This window comes from Lutra lutra, chromosome 1 (genome assembly GCF_902655055.1).
Source record: "Lutra lutra chromosome 1, mLutLut1.2, whole genome shotgun sequence".
Lineage (NCBI taxonomy): Eukaryota > Metazoa > Chordata > Mammalia > Carnivora > Mustelidae > Lutra > Lutra lutra.
Genome location: NC_062278.1, coordinates 2,681,463 through 2,693,971, shown reverse-complemented (window position 1 = coordinate 2,693,971; position 12,509 = coordinate 2,681,463). Strand labels below are relative to the sequence as shown.

General features: G+C 59.3%; 1 protein-coding gene across 4 annotated transcripts; it reads right to left on the bottom strand.

The window, feature by feature from the left end:
- Positions 1-2,146: 2,146 nt before the first annotated feature.
- LOC125093657 (uncharacterized) lies at positions 2,147-9,124 on the bottom strand. Of its 4 annotated transcripts, none has more exons than XM_047719159.1 (4): positions 8,214-9,124; positions 7,619-7,724; positions 5,458-7,586; positions 2,147-4,998 (listed from the first exon to the last, which is right to left on the bottom strand). In XM_047719159.1, exons 1-3 carry the CDS (start codon positions 8,368-8,370, stop codon positions 6,716-6,718), a joined length of 1,134 nt encoding a protein of 377 aa, XP_047575115.1. In that variant the 5' UTR covers positions 8,371-9,124; the 3' UTR covers positions 2,147-4,998; positions 5,458-6,715. The 4 variants fall into 4 exon arrangements, 3 of the variants coding, with proteins under 3 accessions (XP_047575115.1, XP_047575121.1, XP_047575104.1); XM_047719165.1 differs by having other exon boundaries at positions 7,619-7,664; XR_007125310.1 differs by having other exon boundaries at positions 5,458-6,037; positions 7,527-9,124.
- Positions 9,125-12,509: the final 3,385 nt, after the last annotated feature.

Here is a 12,509-nt window from a genome sequence, read left to right as displayed (position 1 = left end):
CTCCGTCTGAAGCCTCCATCACACACTGGCGCCCCGGCCCAGGCGCGGCGGCCAGCCCCAGCAGGGGTGCGGGCGGTGGAGCCCCGTCCCTCGGAGCTGCAGAGCCCGCCCTCGAGGGTGGCCTGAGTCATCGCGTCGTGAGGCCTGGACGGACGCTGAGCCTCCACGTCCCATCGTTGGTTCTAGGTTGATTTGCTGGTGCTGTTTTGTGCAGAAGAGCCTTCCCTGCTGTCCCCTCAGGCTCTTTGGTTATCCCCGGAAGGGGGTTCACATTACAGGAAGATGGGGTCACGCAGAATCCATTTCCTTTTGCCCCTCGGTTACTGGTTCTGGAGAAAGGGATCCTGACGAAAACTTCCTCCAATGGAGCAAGTGAGGTTAAAAATTTTTTTCTTCTTAATTTCTCGTTGGGGGTCACGGGGAGCAGATGCATTGCGTACACTAAACGTGTTCAGTCAGGTGCGGCCACGGCTCCCTGGGGTCCCGCCGGGGAGAGACCCGTCCTGTGGCCGATGGCGGCACCTCGAGTGGCCCTGACGCTTTCCTTCTTGCTGGCACAAGACGGGTCTCAGGTCCACTGTGCCTGCGTCTGACCCATGAGCTTTTTAAAAGGGGGACAAGGAGTCAGAGACTCAAATGCAGGTACTCGGTGCTGGGTTTTGCCGTCATTGCTTCCTGTCTGTCTGGTGCGGGAACCAGTGCTAGGAAACGTTTTTACAGCACGAGACTACATTAACATTTTCAGTTCAAATTTAGGATTGTGGGTCCGTATGTCACTGATCTGATTCTGATTCCTATACATCTCCTCTCACACTGATAACGGGTTCCTCCAACATTTGTTTACTTACTTACTGGCATTATCTTAGGAAATACACTCAATTCCAAATAACAATGTCAGATTTCATTCTAACAGTAAAACTTATTGGATGATATTTATAACTTCTTTATTGCTTTTTGTCCTTAAAAAAATCCCATTAAAAACAATCTAAATACTGTGTTCCAAAGTCCTTTGAAATAAATCTTTTCTTTGGTTTTGTTATAAACTTAATATAAATTTATAGAAATTGGTGGGGTATTTTTGGTAAGGATACTTTTCTTTTTCAGTTTATTTTTTGAATATGAAAACATTTACATAATTCTGAAGTCAAACCTTGTGACATCACAGGGAATCTCTGCTCTGGTCTCTGGGCCACCCTCCTGCCCCCCAGGGGTTGCGCCGGACTCCTGGAGCCCTCCTCATTCCCCACGTGACAAGTGCTCTGGGAGCATCTTCTGTCCTAATGAGGTGACTTGGGGGGCTCCTGGATGGCTCCTGGGTGGGGGCTGGTCTCCAGAAAGAGCAGTGGTGACTGGACGCTGGGAACTTTTAGGTCTGCCCCTCCCCCCACCAGATATCCAGGATAGCTGGGAAGGGAGTCTGTGAGCCATTCCTGGCCAGCATGAGGAAGTCCCATAAATCCCAACAGGACGGGGTCCCGAGAGCTTCCGGCTGGGGGCACACGTCCACACGGAGAGGGTGACACACCCCAACTCCGCGGGACGGAAGCTCCTGTGTCCGGGACCCTCCTGGACCCGCCCCCCATGTCTCTCCATCTGGCTGTTGACCTGAAACCTTTATCACACCTTTATTATACAACGAACCCGCAAACGTGTTTCCTTGAGATCTGTGAGTCGCTCTGGCAGATTCGTCCGACCGAGGCAGGGTCGTGGAGCCCTGATTGGTCGCCGGTGGTCGGAATTAAGGGGTCCACTGGGACTTGATTCTCGTGTTGGCATCTGAAGTCGGGAGTATGGGGAGGGGGACTGGGGCAGGGTGTTGTGGGACCGAGGCCCCATCTGCGGGATCTGATGCTGTTTCCACCCAGACAGTGCCAGAATGGAGTTAAATCGTCGGACATCCAGCTGCAGTTGTGCAGAATTGCTTGCCGTGGGGACCAGAGCCCCCACATTTGGTGACAGAGTGTCAGAAGCAAAGTGTTCGGCGTGCGTGGTAAGGGAGATAGAAGGGTGGAGTGGCTTTTCTTTTCTTTCTTATGATTTTATTTATTGAGATTAAGATTGAGAGAGATCACAAGCAGGGGAGCAGCAGGCAGAGAAAGAGGGAGAAGTGGGCTCCCTGCTGAGCAGACAGCCTGATTCGGGGCTCGATCCCAGGACCCTGGGATCATGACCTGAGCCGAAGGCAGACGCTCCACTGACTGAGCCCCCCACTGCCCCTGGGGTGTCCTTTCAACACAAACACTGTACCAAGCTGGGAACAGTGAAGTTTCACTGCCCTCCCTGACTCTGCCCACCCCAAAATCACCATTTTTATTAGTTCTGATTTAGCATTCCATGGCTTTGATTTTTTGCAAATATAAATAAATACATAATAGTCATACTTTCACCTTTTCTCAGACAAAAGCCAGCACACACCCCGTACTGCATCTACTTTATCCCCTTGGTCAGTGTGTCTGGAAACGGGAGGGAGAGGGAAGACGGGCCCGGAGAGGGAACCCGGCGGGAGAGTTTTGTGCACTCGGTGGCGAGTGCGGGAGGCCGGGGCTTCTAGGGAATCGGGCGGTGGAGGGCCAGGCAGGGAGGGACCCAGGCTCTGGTCCCAGCTCCATCCCAGCCAGCCCCAAAACCTCCCCCTTTCGATCAGTTTCCTCATCCGTCGTGTGGGATCGTGGGACGGCAGACGGGACTGAATTGGGTCCCGCTCCCAAAGTTCGTGTACACTTGCAACATCACGTCGTGACTTTATGTGGAAATAGGGTCTTTGCAAATATAACCCAGTTAAGATGAGATCCTAAGGCATTCGGGTGTGCCCTAGCCCCGATGGCTGGTGCCTTTGTGAAAAGAGGACATGAAGACACACAGGGAGAAGGCCAGGTGACAGAGCCTGGGGTGATGGGACACAGCCACGGAACACAGAGGAGTCCGGGGAACCAGCTGCAGCCGGGACAGGCAGGCAGGACCCGCCCTGGAGCCTTCCGGGGAGCACAGCCCCGCTGACGCAGGGGGGGTTCAGTCTCTGGCCTCCAGAGGAGAGAGGGAGGTGTGTGGGTTAAGCCCCGGAACATGGCCCTGAGTGCCAGCAGCCTGGGCCCGTGACAGAGATGGGCTCCTGTCTGAGGTCACTTTCTGCTCAGGACCCAGAGGACTCCTCCCCATTAGGTGGCACGCAGGTGGTGGAAACAGGCACCCAGGGCCCTGCACCCACGGAGACCACTCCGGGTACAATCACCTCCCTCGATGCTCGTAATCACTCAAGTGAGAACAGCGGCCCTAAAGAGACATTAAAATATTCTCAATTACACTGCATCTCCCGGGCAAAACTACATTTCCATAAACACTACAGAAGCGGCTCGGAGAACGGGGCTGGTGGGGGCAGCCTATACACCGGGACCATCCCGAGCTCAGGCCCCTCTCCACGGGTGTGGTGGGACATGCTCTCGGGGCGCCCCATCGCCCCAGACCCAGCAGTTTGAAGCCGGACCTGCCTTGTTCTCCACTACCTCCCGCGACTCTCCCCACCAAGGCACCCGTGTGTCCTCTCCATCTGTGCGTCCCTCTGCGTCCGCCCCGAGGCCGCCTCAGACACCCCGCCTTTGGCTCGCCCAGTGACCGGCACTGTCACCACCGCCCGGCGCTAGCCTGGGCTGCATCACGCATCTGCCCTCCGAGGCCACTGCCTCCGACACGTTGGTCAGCCAGCCCCAGGCCGAGGGCAGGCACTGTCACCCAGCTGCACGGGCCATCTGTCCATGGAGAGCCACAGAATTAGGACGGACAAAGTCGGTGTCTGTCGCCTGCCTGGTCCGTCTCATCGCTGTCAGTGGAGGAGCTGGAGAGAAGAAGGTCTCTTTTCCCGTCTGTCGGATGCTGCCTCCTGCGCTACGGCTCTGGGAGGGCCCAGGGGAGGCGGGCTGCAGCGGGGGGTCGGAGAACACCAGAAATGGCTGTCCTGTTCTGGGATCCCCCGGGCACAGACATCTCCTGCCCCCACCTGCTCCTGGGCGGGAGGGCCCTGAGCAGCCCCTGTGCCATTTGCCCACACAGGGACGATCTGCTCTCCTGTGCTATCTCCATCTCAGACGTCCCTGGGCTGGGCGGGGGTGGTCAGGGGAAGGGAGACAGGTGGGGGTACACATCTAGAGGATAAGCAGCCCCCCTCACTGGAGGAGCTCACCAACATGCCCAGGGTTGTCACCATGTTTGTGGGAATCTTGGGAGAAGGAACTCATGGTTTGCAAATATTTTATTCTGACCTTAATCCCAGATCCTAGTTCTGTGATTAGGGTCCCTTCTAGTGGCTTGCAAAGATCCTTCAGGAAACAGTTGGACCGGCCTAGACGGGCAGTTTCAGAGGCAACGCAGGGGTGGGGGGGTCTGCACATGTATCTGCCTAAATCTGAGATCCCCTCCCCCACATTTCAGAGCCAGTATCCTCTCACTGGTTTGCTCCCCATGACCATCTACAGATCCCCATTTCAATACATTGAGAATTAATGTCGCTTAGTGGTACTGAGGATTCCTTTCGGTTGCAACTGACAGGACCCCCAGCCAAGCTCATTCCAGAAAAGAAGAGTTTGCTGGTTGACTTAACTGAAAAGTGTAGGAAGCAGCTGCCTTCAGGCACAGCTGCATCTAGGCGCTGGCAAGACAACCCTAGGTACCATCTTAATTCAGACTCTAAACTTGATTTCACTGAGGTTGGCTTTGCTCCCAGGCAAAGATGGCCTGGGAGCTCGAGGCCTAGGGGGTCCTCAGAACTCCCAGCTTGGAGGATCAGGGTTATTATAGAAAAATCCCGGGCAGGGTTCAGATTGTGTGGACTTGGGTCCCATGGCTGTCACTGAGCTGGTTTCTGTGGGTGGGGGAGTGCCGCTCTCTCGTTGGCTGGCCTCAGGTCTTGGGACCCCAGCCAGATCCCGTGACCATGCTGCAGACTGTGAGGGTGTCCCACCAACAACAGAAGCAGTTGTGAGCGCACGACGGGGTGAGGAGGCTTCACTGAAGGAAGGCAAAGAGGGACAAAGAAGACGTTGTGTCGGGGCAGGTAAAAGCCACAGCCCCTGACAGCCCGGGAACGGCTGCTGACGTCATCCCAGGAGATCTTGCCTTTCGGGACCTCACACCTCACCCAGCAGCCTCCTACCCTCGTGCCTGGGGTTCCCACAGAGCTCACAGTGCTAGGAGCACAGGAGGTTCTCTGCACATGTTTGGGGTGTCGAGGCATCCAGGGGGCGCTTGCAACCGGCAGACCACGGACCCCTCCTGCCATGTACCCCCAGGCTGTAGCGCTCACCCTGGTGGAGGGTCTGTGTCTGTGGGTGGGACGATGGCAGGAGGCAGAGGGGTGTCCCAGGGTCTGCGCTCAAAGCGCCATCCCTGCCCCCGATGCTGGGGTACAGCGCCCTTTGGGGGCCTGGCCCGGAGAACCCCCTCCCCCCAGCCCCGCACGCAGGTTACCTAAAGTGCTTTCCCCTTACGCTCACATCAGCTGCTGGTCAGGATGCGCAGGCGTTTGACGCTAATGGAAAATCTGCCTTGTGACTCGCGGAGTGGCCCAAGTGATCTGGCGTGTGACAGTGAGGGGGGCCTCTCCCCAGGGAGGGCTGGGAGGGGGCCCTCTCAGCCCTGCCATGGCCACGAGGTTGGCCTCTGGGCTCCAGGACGAGGACGGACCAGAAGGTTGGGGCAGGCAGGCCCCCCTGTGCCCAGCTTAAAGGGGAGTCAGCGCTCAGCTGGCCCGGCTCCACCGGGTGGGAACGGCTCCAGGATTCCAGGCGTTTGCAAAGGCAGCAGCTGCAGGGACAGCCTGGGGCCTCAGCACTCAGGCCCTACCCCAAAGCCCCCTTCCCCTAAGCCAGCCCGTCTTCCGATCAGCTGCTTGCAAAACCCCCAGGCAGAAGGCGTGCAGGAGGAGTGGAGAGATTCGAGGAGGGAAAAATGGTGCTTAGCCAGCAAACCTTCCGTAAACCCTGAAAGTGAGGGCTTCCTTCTTTGCAGATCTGCCTGTGTTTCTGGGTTTCCAGAGGCCTGGCTGGGGCTGGAAATAGAAATGCATTGCGTGCATTCATTCACTTAGCAAATATTTACCAAGCACCTCCCATGGGCCAGGCCTGGGCCAGACACGGCTTCTTCCTCCGTATGTCAGTGAGCAAAGCAGACAAACCCGTGCCTTCACGGAATCAGTGCCCGAGTGTGGGAAGACAGGAAAAAAAAGCAAAAAGAGGATAAAGGATTAAAGGAGTCAATCAAGAGGCGCTAAGGGCTACGTGAAAAGCCGGGCAGGCAGAAGGGGGACGGCCGGGAGCAGCGGTCCCCCTTCTGCGGGTGCCGGTCCAACAAGGCAGCGCGGGGCTGTGAGCCAAGGGCCCACGTTGCCCGCGAGGGTGGCCAGGCCCTCCTTAGTGGCCATGGGGAGGCAGATGGTGGTGAGGCGGCAGGGACGCCGGTGGGAGGCCGCCGTGTGACGCGGGGAGCCGTGGGCAGATCCGCGGTATGTTCCGGGGACGGAGCCAGCGGGGTTTCCCGGGAACGGGGAGAACTCGGATCAGGCCTGCAGCGCTTCCGCGGGGGATGCCGTGGCAGGGGAAGGCAGGGAGGGCCAGGGCTCGGCCTACCGGAAACTGGCAGAGCCAGTCTTCCAAGCCTGGAGGGCTACAGGGAGGCATCGGGGTTCCCGGCGACGGTGTGCTCTGGGGAACGATATATGCTCAGAGACCTAGACCGCGTCGACGCAACGTTTACCGAGCACCAGCCCTGCACCCCCTGTAGAACCGGCCCCCAGCCGGAGGGACGGGTATGGCCCCCGACACCTGGGGCAGGCTGGGCCGGGCCCCTCAGAGCCGATCCCGGGACCCCGATGACCACATGGGGACGGGGTCTGAAAGGGATGTGGCTGGGGGGTCAACGTCTTGTAAGGCAGCAAGAAATGACAATGAGGAGCCCCTCTCTTCAGCTGTCCTCCGCGGGGGCTGCACCCCCCAGGGGCAGAGTGTGTGCATGCGAGTGTGTCGTATGGGCGTGTTACACAGGTCTTCTGTATTCGTGAGTGTTGCACGCGTGCACGGCTGTGTGTGTATCTGTGTGTGCGGGTTTGTACTGGGTTAAAAAGTGACCGAGTGCGGTCATGCAGAGAGAATCCCAGGTCAGCAAGGCCTCTGCCGTGAGAACCTGCCACGCGTGGACCCGGGTCCTCGGGAGGACGGCAGCAGAGTGCGGGCTGCGGCAGGGTTGGGCTCAGACACGCGGTGGGGTGCTGGCCTGCCCCCACAGCCCCCCACCCTGGGCTCCCGGCCCCACGGCCCTGCAGTGGGCAGAGAAGTGACTCACTGGCTGGGACCAGGGCAGAGAAGGGAGACCCAAGGGGGTTGGAGGCAGGAAGAGGAGCACACGTTTTCTGGATTGTGGGGGCATTGGGGACAGGAGGGACCCTGTGCGGAGGCCACTTCCCCTGCTGGGGCCCTGGGAAATAAGTCACCCACATAAGAGGGGCTGATCTGTGGGCCCCTGAGCGTCCGCGGGAGTGTGACCTGTGCTCCATGGTCTGGGGCGGCCCAGGGATGCAGCGGCAGTCGGTGGGAACCGTGGCTAGGCAGCGGGTTCTGAGCTGTCCTGGCCAGCTCGGATCTCCTGTGGTCGGGCAGCCTCCCTCTGTGCGGGCAGCAAATCTGATGGCGGCAGGAAGGATGCCAGATCATGGGTGTAGAGCGTCACGAGCAAAGTCAGAGCTGAAATGGATGCTGAGCTGACAGTAGATCCCGGTGCGCCAGCAGATAGCTCGGGACGTGCTGGGCAGGGGCTTCCCGTGATTACAGCGGGGGGACGTCATTATCACGGCCACCGGCCCCTCCTCCTCCTCCATCACCTTCCCCACCATCATGTCCTGCACCATCACGTCCTCTATCATGTCCTCCATCACCTCCGCCACCATCACCTCCGCCATCACCTCCGCCACCATCACCTCCTCCATCACCTCCGCCATCATCACCTCCGCCACCACCTCCTCCAGCACTTCCTCCTCCAACACCTGCTCTGCCATCACCTCCTCCATCACCTCCTCCACCACCCTTATGATCACTGTCTAATTGCTACTGTTTGGGGGCAATGACAGGACACTTGTTCACTCCATAAACTTTCTCATCCCAGACCTCACCCCCCTCTGCTCTGCCTCCACTGTGCCCCAGGAAGCTGCCCACCAGGTAGGTGACTTTGCCCACCTGACTCCCTCACCCTCTGGCTTCCAGGGGGGCTTCCTGCCGAGGACTTCGCATGGAGCAGAAGGGAGGGGTACTCGTTCTTCACCAGGCTGCAGGAGCACGGATCCCACCGGCTGGTCTTTCCTGAGACCACGGCCCTGGCTCTGGTGACCACCATCCTTCCCGCCCTCCTTCGGCCTGGGGGTGGTCATCACAGCTTCTTCTGTCGCCGGTCCCTCGATGCCTCAGCCGTGCTCGTGGTTCCCCCAACGCTGCCAGCAGCACTGAAAGTGCTCTTTTCGTTAACAAATCTCTTCTCCCCACCATAGGTGGGCCATCTGGTTCCTGTCCTATTCTGAGAGATGCCAGTCTCGTGGCATGCCAGGCACAGCACGCGCGTCCTGGAAAGGCCCAGCAGCACCTGTGCAAAACCCCCATTAAAGCATTTGCAGCACTTGTGCCTGCGGCATCTGGGCCAAGGTCAGGGACACGGCCTGCCCCGAGGAGCCCCGGGGGTCCTACGAGACAGCAAGGGCCTCGGCCAGACAGAGCCCCGCTCCAAGAGCTGGGGTGGCGAGCAGGTTCGAGGGAGCCTGTTGGAATCAGGCCTGGCTGCGATGGGGGTTTGCCCACGACTGGAGGGGAGATCCACAGTGGCCCAGGTTTCCCCCCGGGGTGCTGGGAGGTTCTGCTGGGCGGGGGAGGCAGGGAAAGACAGACCCCTCCCCCCGGGGAATACCACGTCCTCTCCAAACAGCAGTGGTGGGGGCGGGGCGGGGGAGGAAGTACAGAGCTGCCTCAGCCTCTCTCTCTGCTGACTTCCCTTCCTGCCTGGCTTCCCTCTTTGCTCCCTGTGCCCCACCCTGTTTTCCCCTCACCCCCTTCTCCACCAGGGCTCTGCTGTCAGCTGCTCATGACCTTCCAAAGAGGGCAAGCCCTTGGCCCAGGGCTGCCAGACCCGTGCTCAGCCTCTCCTGTCCCCTGGACCCTGGATGGGCGCCCTGAGTGGACTGCTCAGCCCAGGCCATCTGGAGGCTCTACAGAAGAAACACGCTGTTTCCACGGGTGGGACATCGTCATCTCTCTGGGCCTGGCCTCCACCGATTGTCCTCATTCCCAAGGCTCGGGGACAGCGGACTTATCAGAGTGGGACCTCTGGCTCCTGCAGGAGGTGTGGTCTCAGGACAGGCTGAAAGGTGGCCGCCCCGGACAGGTGACGCCACAGAGCCCATGCAGCCGGGAGGGGGGCTGGCCCAGGGGTCAGGGCTCCGAGTCCCTTCCTTTGGTTTCCAGGCCTCATCCCCGGCCCACCTGGCCCCAGTCGATGCCTTCCAGATCCGCGCCTAGCGGGGACCACAGTGATAGCCACTGTTATTCCCCACAAGGCCCTGGCCTCCCCGTCCTCCCTCTCTCCGTCGCTGGTGACAATAGTGACATCAACAGCCGAAAGTCCCAGCACCTGCTGGCCACCAGACCCTCAAGGGCACTCTCCTCCTGCCAATGGATGCTTCACAATGAATGCCCCGGGGGGCTCTGCTGACCCCTCCCCAGAGCCCCCAGACCCGAGCATCGTGCCGTCAGATGCCGGTGACGGCTCAGGGCACCTGTGTCACGGTGACCAAGGGATAGCACACAGCCAGGCAGGTGGGCGGGAGAGGCAGACTCAGAGTCTGGTCTTGGCCAGCCCAGGGCAGGGTGGGGACCTGCTGCCGGAACACAAGGACTGTTTACCAGGCGGGAGGACGCCAGCCACGGGCCTGCCAGGCCCTGCGGGATCCACCCAGGGAATCACAATGGGCCCCTTGTGTCCCAGCCATCCTCCTGGGGCCACCGCGGGCCTGGCGCCATGGACAAGGCGAGCAGGGGGTGAGGGGACGGGCAGGGAGGAACCTCTGTGTCCTTGGCAAGGCCAGAGGCTCGTGCTTGCCTGCGGGTCAGCTGAGACAGTGCGGCAGAGTGGTGGCCTCAAACTGTCCACATCCTCCTTCTGGGAACTGGGAATGTGTTACCTTCCATGGCAAAGGGGACTTCAGGTCGCCAACTCCCTGATCCAAAGGTGGGAAGGTGTCCTAGATCCTCTGGGCAGGTCCCGGGCTTCCAGGGTCCCTTAACTGGAAGAGGCAGGAAGGAGCGTCCAGGTCAGAGACAGGCTGGCTGGGAGTGGGGGGAGGGCCACGAGCCGAGGTGTGTAGACGTTTCTAGAAGCTGCAGAGCAGACCCCCCGGAGTCTTCATGAGGATCTGGCCCCGTCCACACCAGCTTTTAGCCCCTTGAGACCCTGCAGGACCTCGGACCCAGGAGTCTGGAAAAGGAGACATCTGTGTGCGTGAAGCCACCGAGTGTGTGGTCGCGGGAGCCGTGTGGGAATGGGATTCTGTCCCCCACAGCGAGCCACCAGGAGGCCCTGAGCACATGGCGAGCACGTGGCGAGCACGTGGAGGTCGCCCGCCTAAATCTCAAGGACAGCAACGTCCCCCAGGACGGTCCAGGACCCTGCACGCAGGCCTTCCATGCCGTGGCTGTAAGCAGTAGGAGGGCGTCCTCATGGCCGGGCCACCTCCTTCCTCCCCGTGGCCTGGGCCCCGTACCCTGGTTCCTCCACTCGTGTGGGATAGAGCTTGTGGCTGGGGCAAGGGGGAGCAGGGAGCCCGTGGGATGGGCAGGGGTGAAGAAGATGGGCCGGGGAGCCTGGAAAAGGGAGCGTGTCGCTGCAAGATGGGCGAGGGTGTGGCGTACAGTCCGACCAGGGCCGCCTGCACCTGTGGATCAAGCGGGTTGCCAGTGGGCGTAGACGTGGAGCCCACCCGACCCAGGGCTGACCTCGGGGTGTGGGCGGGTCAGAGCCTCTGCAAGGAACCCAGGAGCAACCAGGGAAGCCTGCAAAGATGGTTTATTTTTCTTCCTTTTTTTTAAAGTTTCGATTTCCTTATTTTTTAAAATTTTTGTATCTTTTTAAAATTAGTTTCAGAGATAGAGGTCAATGAGTCATCAGTCTTATGTAACACCCAGGGCTCATTCCATCACATGCCCTCCTTGATGCCTGTGCCCTGGTTACCCCACCCCTGCCTCCTGCCGTCCTGCAGTCCTGGGTTTGTCTCTATGATCGAGAGTCTCTTTCAGTTTTTCTCCCTCTCTGATTTTGTCTTGTTTTATTCCCTTCCCTTCCCTGTGATTGTCTGTTTTATTTCTTAAATTCCACATATGAGTGAGATCATATGATCGTTGTCTTTCTCTGGTTATTTTGCTCAGCAAATACCTTCCAGTTCCAACCGCATCATTGCAAATGGCAGGATTTCATTCTTTTTGACGGCTGAGTAATATTCCATTGTATATCTGAACCACATCTTCTTTCCCCATTCGAGATGAGGGTTTTCTATGAGAGCAGATGTGGAAGCAGGGATAGGAGGAAGGGTGGCAGGCGCTGGGCGGGGGTCACAGGGGACAGCTGCAGTCAGGGGGTGGACACAGGGACAGAGGGAAGGAAACTAGAGAGGGCCTCTTGGAGCAGAGGAGGGGTGGAGGGACCGTGACAGGAGGCAGTCAGGACCAGCAGGCCAGGCTGGTGGTTGGTGTGCGGTTGGACCCCGAGCGGGGCCCTCCTCAGCCCCACCAGGCACCCCCTGACTAGGAAGGGGGCGATCCCCATTTGGAGACAGCTGCTTCTGGGTATCTCCTCAGCCCTACCAGTGTCCTGGGGTCACCACCCCGAGCAGCACATGCCGAGGGCTTGAACAGCACTGACCTGGCGGTCTTGAACAAGGCGTTGGAGGGCCACGTTCCCCCTGGAGGAGTCTGGGGGACCATCCGACGACCCTCTCCTAGCTTCTGGTGTTGCTGGCCATTCTCAGGGTCCCCAGTCTCTGCGTCCGTCCTCACATGGCTTCCCATGTGTCTGCGTGCCCTCTTCTGTCTCTACTCAGGATACTCTCTGTGGATTTCAGGCCTATCCCGCTCCAGCTTGCCCCGGTCTCAACTTGAGGACATCTGCAGAGACCCCATTTTCAAATATGGTCCCATTCAGAGCAGCAGGGTTAGGATGTGGATGTATCTCTTTGGGGGACACAAGTCAATCCACAGCATCATCCACACCCCAAAATGGATCCCGACAGCTGAGGGTCGGCCCTGGGGTCCACACACGGGGGCACTGGGAGGGAGCTTGTCCCTTGAGCTGATGCCCCCACAGCGGACCCAGTGCCCCTGAAAGCCTTCCCTGTCCTCCCAGTGTTGGGGCTAGGCCAGCTCCCAGCCCAAGGTTCTCTGACCCCAGCCAGGAGGGGCTCTCTGACCCCCACCTCTCCCAGCCCCCTCTCAAAGTAC